The 13,182-nt window shown below is 36.9% G+C and overlaps 1 protein-coding gene across 2 annotated transcripts in view; it reads left to right on the plus strand.

Annotated features, from left to right (window-relative positions):
• SPATA5 (spermatogenesis associated 5) overlaps positions 1 to 13,182 on the plus strand; it is a 307,772-nt gene that overhangs the window by 27,174 nt on the left and 267,416 nt on the right. For both annotated transcript variants that reach the window (XM_046657518.1, XM_046657519.1), the window contains exon 10: positions 8,597 to 8,751. In XM_046657518.1, coding sequence (XP_046513474.1) covers positions 8,597 to 8,751 — 155 coding nt within the window. The remainder of the gene's footprint in view (positions 1 to 8,596; positions 8,752 to 13,182) is intronic.

Genomic DNA, 13,182 nt, shown 5'->3' on the forward strand with positions numbered 1-13,182 from the left:
TGGAGAGTGATGTGAGGCTTGACAGGGAACGTGTCGTATACTGGAAAAAATGTGTTTTGGCATTAGGTTGGCCTGAGGCATTTTGCCTTTTCTTCTCTTCATTGCATCTTGTTTTCCATTCTCAAAACTTTTGAGAGCATTGGAAAATAAAATAATGAAAACAAAATGACGTATTTATTGTTTAATTAGCTACACCTGTTTTTTGTTTCAAAGTTGTGTTTCTTAGGAATATACAAGTATTGCTTCTGTTTTTGTTTAAATTTTAAAAATTAAACTTAGTAAGGAAAGGAAATGTCATAGATTGCTTGCCCTAAGCTATATTCCTTGATCATGTACATGTGTCCATTTGCTTGTCTAATTGTGTACTTCTGGTTTATAAAAATATATGTATTTCTAAAAATTTAATTTCTTGGCATAGATTCTAGTGTAGCCTCATTAGGAATGGTTTATGTCCAATAATTTAAGCTTGGCATCATAGAATTTTAAAGCTGAAAAAATAATTTAGAGAAAATATATTTTAATCTTTCCATTTAATAAATGAGATAACTGATGGCCAAAGAAGCTGCTTTATTTAAAGCGACACCTGGATTAGTGGCAGATCTAGGACCATGGAGGATTGTTTGCGTTAATATGATAGCTCTAGGGATCTTTAATTTTTGCAAGCTCTGATATACGTTTAACATTTAATTCATATAAATTCCGTGTTTCAACTTATACATTATTTTCAAGAATAGCATTTGTCATATAAAATAGAGTATCTCCATATACAGCCTAGAGTCGTAAAACCAAGACTAGTGGGAAAGAATCTGAAGGCTTATGGCAGGAATTGCCAGGGTCCCTTCTTACGTTTTTATAGCTTTTGCAAATTTGTAATCTTCCATATAATTCTTTTTCCTTTCTGACAGTCTACCATACTTTATCTTCTCACATATCTACTAACAAATTAGTAGAATTGGATTTAGATTTATTTAAAGCATGTTCTTTCATATTTCTAAGCGCGAACTCTCTAAGAACAGGGATTTTGTCTTTTATTGTTCTACAGGACCTCATAATCTCTAAAGTGTTATGCTCATTCTTGTCCCTAGGCTTTTGCGTATCCTGTTCCCTCTGGCTGGAATACTCTGCTGCCTCTTTCACCCCAGTTCTTGTGTTATTAGCTTAAAATCAACTCATTTTTCAGTTCTGACTACCTGAGCTTGGACACACATTTTAGTCTCTTCATTTGTGAAATAAAGGAATATACTAAATGAGAGTTAGTATATTCCCTGCAAGGGTTGTCTAACTTTAAACTGTCACTTATCCTACTAAACTGGGTTAGATGTCCCTGACGTATGTTTTTGTGTCACTTTGTTCTTTCCATGTTATAATACTTGGCGCAGTTTACTGTAATTACCCATTATGTGTCTCCTCTGTTAGATTGTTAGCACTGTGAGAGGTTTGTCTGCCTCTTGCTCTTGTGTCCCCTGGCATGTAAGAGCTCAATACATTTGTCAAATAAATTAATTATGTCTAAGAGGTTCTCACTTCTGCCTCCTGCCGTCGGAGAGAACATGGACGCCCAGGCCACGTGGCCTCATACAGTGGTGACTTCTCATTCTGTTCAGCCACATTGTAAGGCCATATTTCCCTCCCCTGAGCCTGGGGTGGAAGGAAAACCATGTTGGCCCCATTACAGACCTTTTCTTTAGCCCAGAGGGGTGACTTAGCTCTTCATGCCACATTGTCTTAGTCCAGAGCTCCTGGGCAAGATCCTTGAAAATCCTCTCGACTCTCACACCTCCTCTCACCATAGTGTTTCACTGTATATAACATTATTGGTTCCATGCCTCCCTAAATTGCATCAGGGCAGATGAATCCCTCTCTGGACCAAGCTTCCTCACATTAAGTAATCTCTCTCATACACTGCTCATAACATTGAGATATTAGAGATAAGACCATACCTGAGGTTCAGAGATATCAGATAGCTTTGGCTAAGATAACCCTGGTAGCGACAACTGGGACTAGGAGCCAGGTCTTTTGACTTCAAGTTTAGGACTTTTTAGACTATGCTATTCTGCTTCCTGCTCTCATCAGCAATTAATATATCTTCAAGGATGTCGGAATAAGACAGTATCCTTTCATATCTCATTTAAATACTCAATTCTATGGAAAATGATGATCTTATGATATTTAGCAGCATTTATATAGAACAGCATTTAACAAATTTATTAAGTGTTGAATTCGGAGGAACATTAGGTGCTTAAAACATTTTAAAAGAGTGATTCACTACCGTTACTAAGAAAATATGCAGTGGGGGTGATTCACTGTAGAAGGTTTAAATGAGGCTTTGAAATAGATGGTGTACATGCTTAACAACAAAAAAACAAACAACCCGATCAAAAAATGGGCAGAGGACATGAACAGACATTTCTCAAAAGAAGATATGAATATGGCCAATAGACACATGAAAAGATGTTCATCATCGCTAATCATCAGGGAAATGCAAATCAAAACTACACTAAGATATCACCTTACCCCCGTTAGATTGGCAAAAACATCCAAAACCAAGAACGACAAATGTTGGAGAGGTTGTGGAGAAAGAGGAACCCTCATACACTGTTGGTGGGAATGCAAACTGGTACAGCCACTATGGAAAACAGTATGGAGATTTCTCAAAAAGTTAAAAATAGAAATACCCTATTACCCAGCCATCCCATTACTGGGTATCTATCCTAAGAACCTGATATCAGATATCTCAAGAGTCCGTTGCACCCCTATGTTCATCGCAGCATTATTTACAATAGCCAAGACGTGGAACCAGCCTACATGCCCAGAAACTGATGATTGGATAAAGAAGATGTGGTATATATACACAATGGAATACTACTCAGCCATAAAAAAAGACGAAATTGGCCCATTCACAACAATGTGGATGGACCTCGAGGGCATTATGTTAAGCGAAATAAGTCAGTCAGAGAAAGACGAACTCTATATGACTCCACTCATAGGTGGAAATTAGTATATTGAGAAGGAGATCCGATCGGGGGTTACCAGGGAAAAGGGGGGGTGGGGGGAGGGTACGGAGGGGGAAGAGGTGTACCCACAACATGACTAACAAAAATGTACAACTGAAATTTCACAAGCTTGTAATCCATCATAACATTAATAAAAAAAAAAAAAAAATATATACTCTAGTGGGCATATAGTTAAAGCAGTGTGTGAATAGACAGACAATAGACATGATAATAGACAGTATATATGATAGACAGACAAATTAAAGCAACAAAATGGAAAGTTCAAAAATAGACTCAACTACTAATGGAAAAATAATGTATGACAAATGTGGCATTTCAAGTCACTGGGGAAATACATACTTTGTAATATATGATATTAGGAAATCCATAATAATTTTTAATGCATGGCAAAAAAAAAAAGAAGCTTTTTAAAGTCAAAATTGAAAAACGGGGGAAAATATTCTCAGCTAACATCATAGAAAAAGAAGCTAATCTCTCTGATATATAAAGAGCCTTTTAAAATCAAGAACAGGAGGCTGGCCCCTTGGCCGGGTGGTTAAAAGTTTGGTGTATTTTGTTTCAGCGGCCTAGGTTCACAGGTTCAGTACCAGACGTGGACATACACCACTTGTCAGCCATGCTGTGGCAGTGTCATACATACAAAATAGAGGAAGATTGGCACAGATGTTAGCTCAGTGACAATCTTCCTCAAGCAAAACAGAGGAGGATTGGCAACAGATGTTAGCAACTCTGGGTGAATCTTCCCCAGCAAAAAAAAAAAAAAGAAGAAGAAAAATATCTAAACCCCAAGAGGAATGTGGGTAAAACATAAGAACAGAAAATTGACAGGAAATCAATTTAAATGGCCCTTGAAATAAAGGAAAAAATAAATATCAACTTCTCATGTAAAAAAACTACACATTGAAATTATACTGTGATACCATTTCCTACCACCTAAGCTGGCAAAAATCTGAAAGCTTGACAGGAAACTCCATCAAAGCTATGAAGAAACAGTCTTTCTCAGACATAGCTGGTAGGAATCCAGGATAGTGGAGGCGCTGGGAACGAGCATTTAGCAGTGTTCAACAAAACCACATATACACTTACCCTTTCAGCAATCTCACTTCTAGGAATCCACCCTGAAGTGATAGGTCAACAATCATGCTAACGTAATTTGTGATGTCATTGTAACAGCAAAAGATTGTTTATCTATGCAGGACGAGGAAATGAGATGAATAAACTATGATATATCCACACAATAGAATATTACGACACTATTTTTAAAAAATAGAACAGGGAAGGTATCTATGAGCTGAGATGGAGTAATCGTCAGTTATACTGTTACGTGAAAACAATGTATATGTTTATATAATAAATTATATTAAAGATTTCCTAATAAAAAAAAAAAAAAAGAAATAGATGGTGTACCAATCATAATAAAAAATTTAAAAAATGAGAGAGAGAAAACGAAAAAAACCCTTTGTGGTTGCTCTTCTTATAACCAAATGTCGTTTTACTAGAAAAGGGTTTGGCCAACCTATTGGTTCATCCTGGACGGATGCTGGTTTTGTTTTAGATTTTGTTTTTTAAGACCTATTCATTTTAATAATTTCTTTCTTCTTTTCCTTCTTCTCATTCTTGTTCTCTTTCTACCCCTCCTTCTCTTCCCCTTCCTCCTCCTCTACCTCCTCCTCCTTTTTCTTTTTTTTGGTATTAAAATTAGTTCATACAAAGAAATCACATATTGTACTACAAAGTTAATATCTATCAAAATGAATTTTGTTTGACTTCATTTATCCTTTCTCCTCATCTATAGAAAATGCCTCTTATTTTTCTCCAAGGGAGATAAAGACATTAGAATGGTCTGCCTCTCCATCCTCCCCCTCCACACTGGGCTGGTAGCCAAGTGCCCAGTACAGCCTAAAGAAGAAGTCTTTGGCCCTGGCCACCTGCCCAGGAAATCCAAAAATATTAAGTGGAAAATTCCAGAAGTAATTCAGAAGTTTTAAATTGCATGCTGTTCTGAGTGGCATGATGAAATCTCACGCCGTCCCACCAGGGATGTGAATCATCCCTTTATCCAGGATGTCCATGCTGTATACGCTACCTGGCTGTTAGTCACTCAGTAGCCAACTCGGCTATCAGATTGACTGTTGTGGTGTTGCAGTGCCTGTGTTCAAGTAACCTTTGTTTTACTTAATAATGGCCCCAAAGTGCAAGAGTAGTGATACTGGCAATTTAGATATGCCAAAGAGAAGCTGTAAAGTGCTTCTTTTAAGTGAAAAGGTGAAAGTTCTCAACTTAACAAGGGAAGGAAAACATTGTATGCTGAGGCCGCTAAGATCTGTGGTAATTTTTACTACAATATATTATAATTGTTATATTTTATTATTAGTTATTGTTGTTAATCTCTTGCTGTGTCTAGTTTATAAATTAAACTCTGTCCTAGGTGTGTATGTATAGGAAAAAACATAGTGTATATAGGGTTCAGTACTAGCCTCTGTTTTAGGCATCCACTGGGGGTCTTGGAACATATACCCAGTGGATAAGGGGGGACTACTATACTTGGAGAAGATCAGCAGAGTAAACCCAAAGAGGAAGAAAATTAAAAATGTAAGGGTTGGGGCCAGCCTGGTGGTGTTGCACTTAAGTTTGCTTGCTCAGCTTTGGTGGCCTGGGGTTTGCTGGTTTGGATCCCTGGCATGGACCTAGGCACCGCTTATCAAGCTGTGCTGTGGCAGGTGTCCCACATATAAAGTAGAGGAAGTTGGGCACAGATGTTAGCTCAGGGCCAGTCTTCCTCAAAAAGAAAAAAAAAGAAAGAAAAAGAAAGTAAGGGTAGAGTCAATGGAATAGAGAACAAAACAACAGAATAAAGTTTAAAAAATCTCATTCTTTGAAAAGATTTTTAAGATTATGAAGTCAGACCTAGGTCCATTCAAGGGACAAAACTACACTAGTGGGTGTTTTGGGTGAAAGAGAAAAGAAGATGCAAATAAAATATAGAATGGAGGAAATAACTACAGATACAATAGAGATTTAAAAAAACAAATAGTCCCTCCGGATATTAAAAACCCTCTCTGCAAAAGAATAATGTGGGGATATCTATCTCACTGGCTTACCTATTATTTCCTCGCAGCCTCATGATTAACTTTACTTATAATATTGTCTGAGCTTTTTAAAACTATATATTTCCTGCCCTTTCCAAACCCCTTCGTCAAATGAAAATAATTGGTCTCCTTTATTGTCAAACTTTATACTTACCTGACATAACTGTGGCCGGAAATTAGACTGCTTCCCTTGTTGCTCTTTCTAGTGTCTTCAATACCGGTAAGAGTGAGGTATTTGGTCTAAATTAGAAATATTGATAAATGTTGCCACATAGCCATTTGGGACATGAAGAAGCGTCAGATTCTTCTGGTCTTTTGATTACTTTCATTTATGTAAGATTTTTTAGAAACTGCTTGAATTCATTCAGGCTACCAAGGTGCTGTTTAATACAACATAACAGGTTGCTACTGAAGTTTTATTTATTTAGTTTTTATGCTACTGCACCATTTAACTAAAAAATATGTTGGTCAATGAAACAACCTAATTTGACATAAACTTTTATATTTGTGATAAGAGCTGTGAAGGGTCTGAGATTTTACCCTAATGGTAAGTTAACAAATTTTGCAAATGCTTGTGGAAGACACAATATTCCTGGGTCAGAGTCAAAGAACAGAATATTACTTACAGCAACAGAAGTAGCCAGAGCAGCAGCATTTGCACCAGTTCTTTAAGCCTCAGTTTTCACAGAGTGACACAAAGAGGGCTCAGTGACATCTGAGTTCTGGCATTACGGGAAGATAACCCTGAATTTAGGGAACCTGAGTCTTTTGTAATGGGCAGTAAGCATGTCTGCCCTTTGCTTTGGGGGGACTCACTCTTATCTTCCTGTATACAAACATCCTTGAAAAGATAGTCTAACAGAGGTAGTTAGTGCTTCTGCTTGAAAGATAAGCAGAAATTTGAGAGAGACAGGAAGAATTGTTTTTCAACATTTTGGAAGGCAGAAAAACCAAATGGGTATTTGTAAGATCGACCTAAATAAGTGACTTACAGATTTTAGTTTGCAGAGAATGGCCTAAGAAATTTTCCCTAGAAAATAGTGATATTTTTACATATATCCTCTTGTGTAATTTTTTTTCCAGTTAGCCTACTATCTCAGAGACCTCCATGATATTAGACTCACACTGATAGTTTCCTGGGAAATATTACGATGAATTTATTTTTTCAGTATTGTTGTACTTCCCATTGTTTTTTCTTAGTCAGAGATACCCAACCCTCTGTTTTGGGGAGTTTGCATCTGTCTTCCTTGTATCAATGCTTCTGTTTCTCTATAAAAGTTCAAATATAAAAGCAAGTAAAATGGCAATTATCATATTTTAATTTAGTAAAAATTCACTGAGGCATGATATTTTAGACAAAAGACAGTGAGAAATCATGGAGCCAGGTGGTGTTCCAGGGCAAGTTCATATGTTCAGACTGGATTTCTAAGTGGTCTCTGGGACTAAAGTTCTTCTAAGTGGAACTTCATGTGCACTGGAGCACAAATGTAGCACTTCATTAAAAAAGACCCTAAGGCAAGGAGCTCAGAGGGATTTTGCTGCACTCTAGACTCGAGGTCTTTGTCACAGATCAAAGGGCTCTAAATCTGGCAACTTAATTGTGGGGGGAGAGAGTTGGGACAGTCAGTCCTGTCAGTGTTTAAACTCCAAGCAGATGGCAAGAACAAAGATCTGACCATCTTTAACTTTCCAGGTCAGCGTGATCTCTTTTAAGTTATTTTGGATTTTTCTAAATTTGAATTGATTGACCATCTTTTTGGCTCTTGCAGTATTTTACTATTCTGTTTCTACTCCTCTATCTCTTCCTATTAATTCTCTATTTTTTTAAACCATCATTTTTTCTTACTTTCTTCAAATGATGAACTTTCCTAAGATTGAGTCTTCAGCCCTCTTTTTTCCATCCCTGATCTCTCTCTAGCCTCCCTTTATAGATCTCTTCCACTCCTTAATAGCAGTTCTCATGTGTATGCACATAACTCTGAAATCTGATTCTCTCGAGTTCCAAAACCACATTTACAACTGCCAACTGAATATTTCCTTTAAGATGTTCTGCCAGCATCTTACAAAACTTGTAACTCTGGTTTGAGTGTATGAACAAAATGGGCAGAGACAAAAGGTATGTTGTTACCTTAATGTTTTACTCTTTTAAAAGAAATTCCCCAAACTGAGTATTTTGACAAATCTTTATGGTCTTTTTTGTGATGTTGTTTTGTAAGTTTTGTTTCATGTTTGGAAAATATCTTTCATATTTCATCTCAGTTTGTCATATTTTCACTGCTGCCAGAACTAAGCATTTGGAGTTTTGCCTTCATCCCCACATTCTTCCATCTCCCTTCATACCCTTCTACCCTCATACACATAGACAAACACAAAAAAAGTTAAATTCTATAATATACTTTAGGTTTGGGTTTATTATTATTATTTTTATTGATAATGGTTCAGTCTGTATTTATGGGGTAGACAATAAATCTTGTGCTACTTTTCTCTTTGCAGCTCTCTATGCCTTGCGGAGAGTTCTGAAGAAACAGCCTAACCTCCCTGACAGCAAGGTGGCTGGATTAGTGAAGATTACTCTGAATGATTTCTTGCAGGGAATGAATGACATCAGGCCCAGTGCCATGAGGGAGGTAGCAATTGATGTCCCAAATGTAAGTCATTTGTAGCCCAATGCTAGTCGCACTGTTTGAATTAAACTCTGAAAGAGACGCAGACTCCAGGGAAACTACCTTTCTAGGCTAAACTTTAAAAAAAGTTTTTTGAGGGGCTGGCCCCGTGGCCGAGTGGTTAAGTTCGCGCGCTCCGCTGCAGGCGGCCCAGTGTTTCATTGGTTCGAATCCTGGGCGCGGACATGGCACTGCTCATCAAACCACGCTGAGGCAGCGTCCCACATGCCACAACTAGAAGGACCCACAACGAAGAATATACAACTATGTACCAGGGGGCTTTGGGGAGAAAAAGGAAAAAGTAAAATCTTTAAAAAAAAAAAAAAGTTTTTTGAATTGAAACTTTTATGGAGATAATTGTAGTTTCAGTGCAGGTGTAAGAAATACTGTAGGGAGATCCTGTGTATCCTTTACCCAGTTTCCTCCAGTGGTAACATCTTGCAAAACTATACTACAGTGTCACAAGAAGGATGTTCTATTGATATAATCATTGATCTTATTCAGATTTCCCCAGTGTTACTTGTATTCATTTATGTGTCTGTGTGCACGTGTGTGTGTGTGTGTGTATTTAGTTCCGTGCAGTTTTATTAGACATAAAGATTTGTGTATCCGTCACCAGAATCAAGATACTGAGTAGTTCATCACCGCAATGATCTCTTGCATTGCCCTTTCATAACCACACCTACCTTGTTCCTGTACCCATTTCTAAAGTTCCGTCATTTCAGAAATGTTATATAAATGGAATTACGTAGTATGCAACTATTTGGGATTAGTTTTTTTCTTTCACTTAGCATAATTCCCTGGATATTCATCCAAGTTGTTATGTGTATCAATAGTTTGTTCCTTTCTATTCCTGAAGGAATATATGTACCATAGTTTATTTAACCATTCACCTGTTGAAGGACATCTAGGTTGTTTCCAGTTTTGGGCTATTATGAATAAAGCTGATATGAACAATTGTATATAGATATCGTGTGAATGTAAGTTTTCATTTCTCTGGAATAAATGCCCAAGAATGCAATTGCTTGGCTGTATACTAATTGTATGTTTAGTTTTATAAGAAAATGTCAAGTAGGCTAATTTTAGGACAAAAAAATCTTCTAATTATGATACCTTCTACTAATAATCCTGATGTTTCCTTGGGTTCTTTTACATATACTTCATCATTGACAGTCTTTGCACAGTTCTCTGTCAAATCACCACAAGTGCAACAAAAGTTATCTTTTATGCATGGATCATCTGTTATGTCCTCCCAGACCTAAGTGAGCCTGATGTGTAGGAAAAAAATGGCCTTATAGTTTTCTTTGAATATATTAATATTTCTAGATAATGAACATTGAAAGAAAGCATTGGCAGTGTGTCCTGCATTGTACTGAGATAGGGAATGTGCCATTAAGCTTGGCTTGAGCATAAGGAGAATGTCTGTGTCTTAGTGTAGCTTGAGGAAGGTTTACAGATTGCTCTCTGTCAGTTATAGGAGAGCTCTGAGGGAAGAATGCAATTTTGTGACTGTTCCCTTTGCCTGTATAGTATTGCCCCATTTCTTTTTCTCTTTTGAGATAGTCCTGTTGCTTCTTAGATACTGTCTTGTAAAAGCTCTGACATTACAGTTATTTGAAAACTCAGAGCCTTGTTAAGAGAGTCAGGCATAGTTTTTTATCCTTTGCCCCATTGTGTATAGGCATGTCAGCATTCACAGTTCTTTTGATCATTAACCAATGTTTTTTAGTTGTTGTAAGTTAAAAAATAAAAGAGGCTAAAATGATATTAAATCAATGCAGTAGACTTTGAGGAATGATAGAGTGGGGAGAAATCAGTGAATTTGTTTTCATTTTTAGAAGTGAGTCTTCCTTGAAAAATGTGTTTTATGGTCAAATAAATTTGGGAAATACTGGTTTAAATAAAATCAATTGTATTTCTTTCCTGCAGGACTTCTCAGAGTCTTTTAATATGCTGATATGTATTGTCAAGTGTCAAAAGAGAGCTGTTAGGGAAACTTACTTGGCCATGGACCATGTGGAGCAGAGACTTTCTGCATTTTATAGTGTGGTAGATTGCAAAAAATGACCACAGATTCTTCCTGTCACTGTGTGTTTGCCCTTTAGCACTGCAACTTTGTAGCTTCTACCACAAAAGAAATGAAGTCAAGTTTCCCACCCGTTGAATCTGTACTTGGCCCTGTAACTTGCTTTGGCCAGTAGGATATTAGTGACAGTGCATGCAGGCTTGAAAGCTTGGGACCTGCCTTTTCTTGCTGCTCTTTGAAGTGTTAGCTGTGTTAGAAGTCTGTACTAGCTTTCTGGAGGATGAGAGAGCAGACATGAGCTCTCCTGGCTGAGATCCTTTTAGTCCAGCCATCTTGCCAATTGTCAAATGTGTGACGCCATGCTAGACTATCCTACCCCCGTCAAAGTTTGCCCGGACCAAAAGAACCACTCAGGTAACTCTCAGAATTGTCAGAAATAATGAATTTCGAGCCATTAAATTTGGGTTAGTTAGCAAAAGCTAAGTGATGCAGGCACTTGTTTACTTCTTATAGAACACAAATGTTTTGTACATTTAGGCTAGGAAATGGTGCCCTAAAGATAGGAACATCCCCAAGGACTAGTGGCTAGTTTAGGGCACTTAGTGTGGTTTTGAATTCTTTTTGAAAGATTTTCAAATTCGCTACTGAATTTACAGCTTCCTTTGGGTTTTTTCAGAAACTCTGTAGCAGAATATGCTAATTTAGGATGCATAGTTTGACAAATGAAATTATGGAATAATGAATAATTGATGTTGGGTTAGGAGTAACTTTTCATTTCTTTGGAGTTTAAGGTCTAAAGTTTGGGCCATTGGTAGGAATGCTTTTACTTGCAGTATTTATCTGTATTTTCTTGGCTACCATTGCGTAATATAAGGGGTCAGGTAGATGCCTAATCATCAAATGCCGTATGTGAAAATTTCAGGTAGTAGGGCTATAAACCAACTACACCATCCAGAAACACCTTAGTGTTTAAAACAGTTTAGGAACTAAAGAAACATACAGTAAGGGTTTAAACTTAAAGTTACTGCCAGTGGAGAATGTGTTTAAACAGTGGCTGTCCACTCTTGGAATTGCTGAACTGATTTATTCATCACAGGAACTGGTACTACAACTCCGTTTTTAATTGCTCTAATGAAAGATTTTTTCCTTTATTTTCTTTTGATACAGTATTTACAGGCCATGGACTTGAGCCATTTTCCATTTGGCACTTTATTATTTGGCCTCGGGCCATGGTGCACTGTGATGTTACTCATGAGCTCCAGAGTGATTAGCCCCGGTCAAAGGACTTTCTTAGATTGCTTTTTATGCTCACTTCAGATTGTAAAAATTTTCCTCAGAAGTCAACATTTCTATAATTGGATTCCTAAACTCCACTCTTCTGATTTCTGGCTATTACATTTATAAAAATATCTTTAAATTGTTTCTGCAGAAGATTTAATACTTACTTTGCTATAGAAAACCTGTTTCAAGTAGCTAGTTAGTTGTGAACATTTTTTAATAGCAAATTGAGCATTCAGCATCTTTTGAGAGAAGATGTTAGTGTGTGAAATTAAAACTTCTAAATCACACTTGCCTAGTTACATTTAAGTTTGAAAGAAATGTCTTAAGATGGGAATATTGCCAATTATAATATGACACATTATTAATTTCAGGAGACCACAAGTGTTAGCCGCTTACTTAAATGTAGTGTTTCTCTCTTTTGGATTTTCTGAATTGGTGATTATATCAATTGATGTATTAAAAGTCAAATGTATTTTACAATTAATTGATCATTAAAGTCAAATATATTTCTTTCTTTTTTTTTTTTTTCAGTGAGGAAGATTGGCCCTGAGCTAACATCTGTTGCCATACTTCCTCTTTTTGCTTGAGGAAGATTGTCCCTGAGCCAGTATCTGTGCCAGTCTTCCTCCATTTTTTGCATGTGGTGTGCCTGCCACAGCATGGCTTGAGGAGCCGTGTGCAGGTCCATACCTGGGATCCAAACCCATGAACCCTGGGCCACTGAAGCAGAGCGCACGAACTCAACCACCACACCACCAGTCTGGCCCCATCAAATGTATTTCTTTACTGCAAGAGTCCTTAGAATCTTTGAGTATGCTAATATGCATCGTGAAATTTCAATTTTTCACCCAGAGATGATAACTGTTAATATTTTGTTACAGTTCCAATAGAATTTTTTAGATTTTTTTCCCTGTGCATATAGATATTTTAATATAGTTACTCTTAGAGTATATAGTTTTATATTCTGCTATTTTCACTTAAAATTATATGGTAAACATTTTACTTTAAAATTTCTTGGCAAACATCTTTTTTATGGCTGCATAGTGGACTGTTAAATGGATAAGCTCTAATTGTTTTATCCTTCTATTTTTGAATATTTAGGTCTTTTT

This window comes from Equus quagga, chromosome 3, assembly GCF_021613505.1.
Source record: "Equus quagga isolate Etosha38 chromosome 3, UCLA_HA_Equagga_1.0, whole genome shotgun sequence".
Taxonomy (NCBI): domain Eukaryota; kingdom Metazoa; phylum Chordata; class Mammalia; order Perissodactyla; family Equidae; genus Equus; species Equus quagga.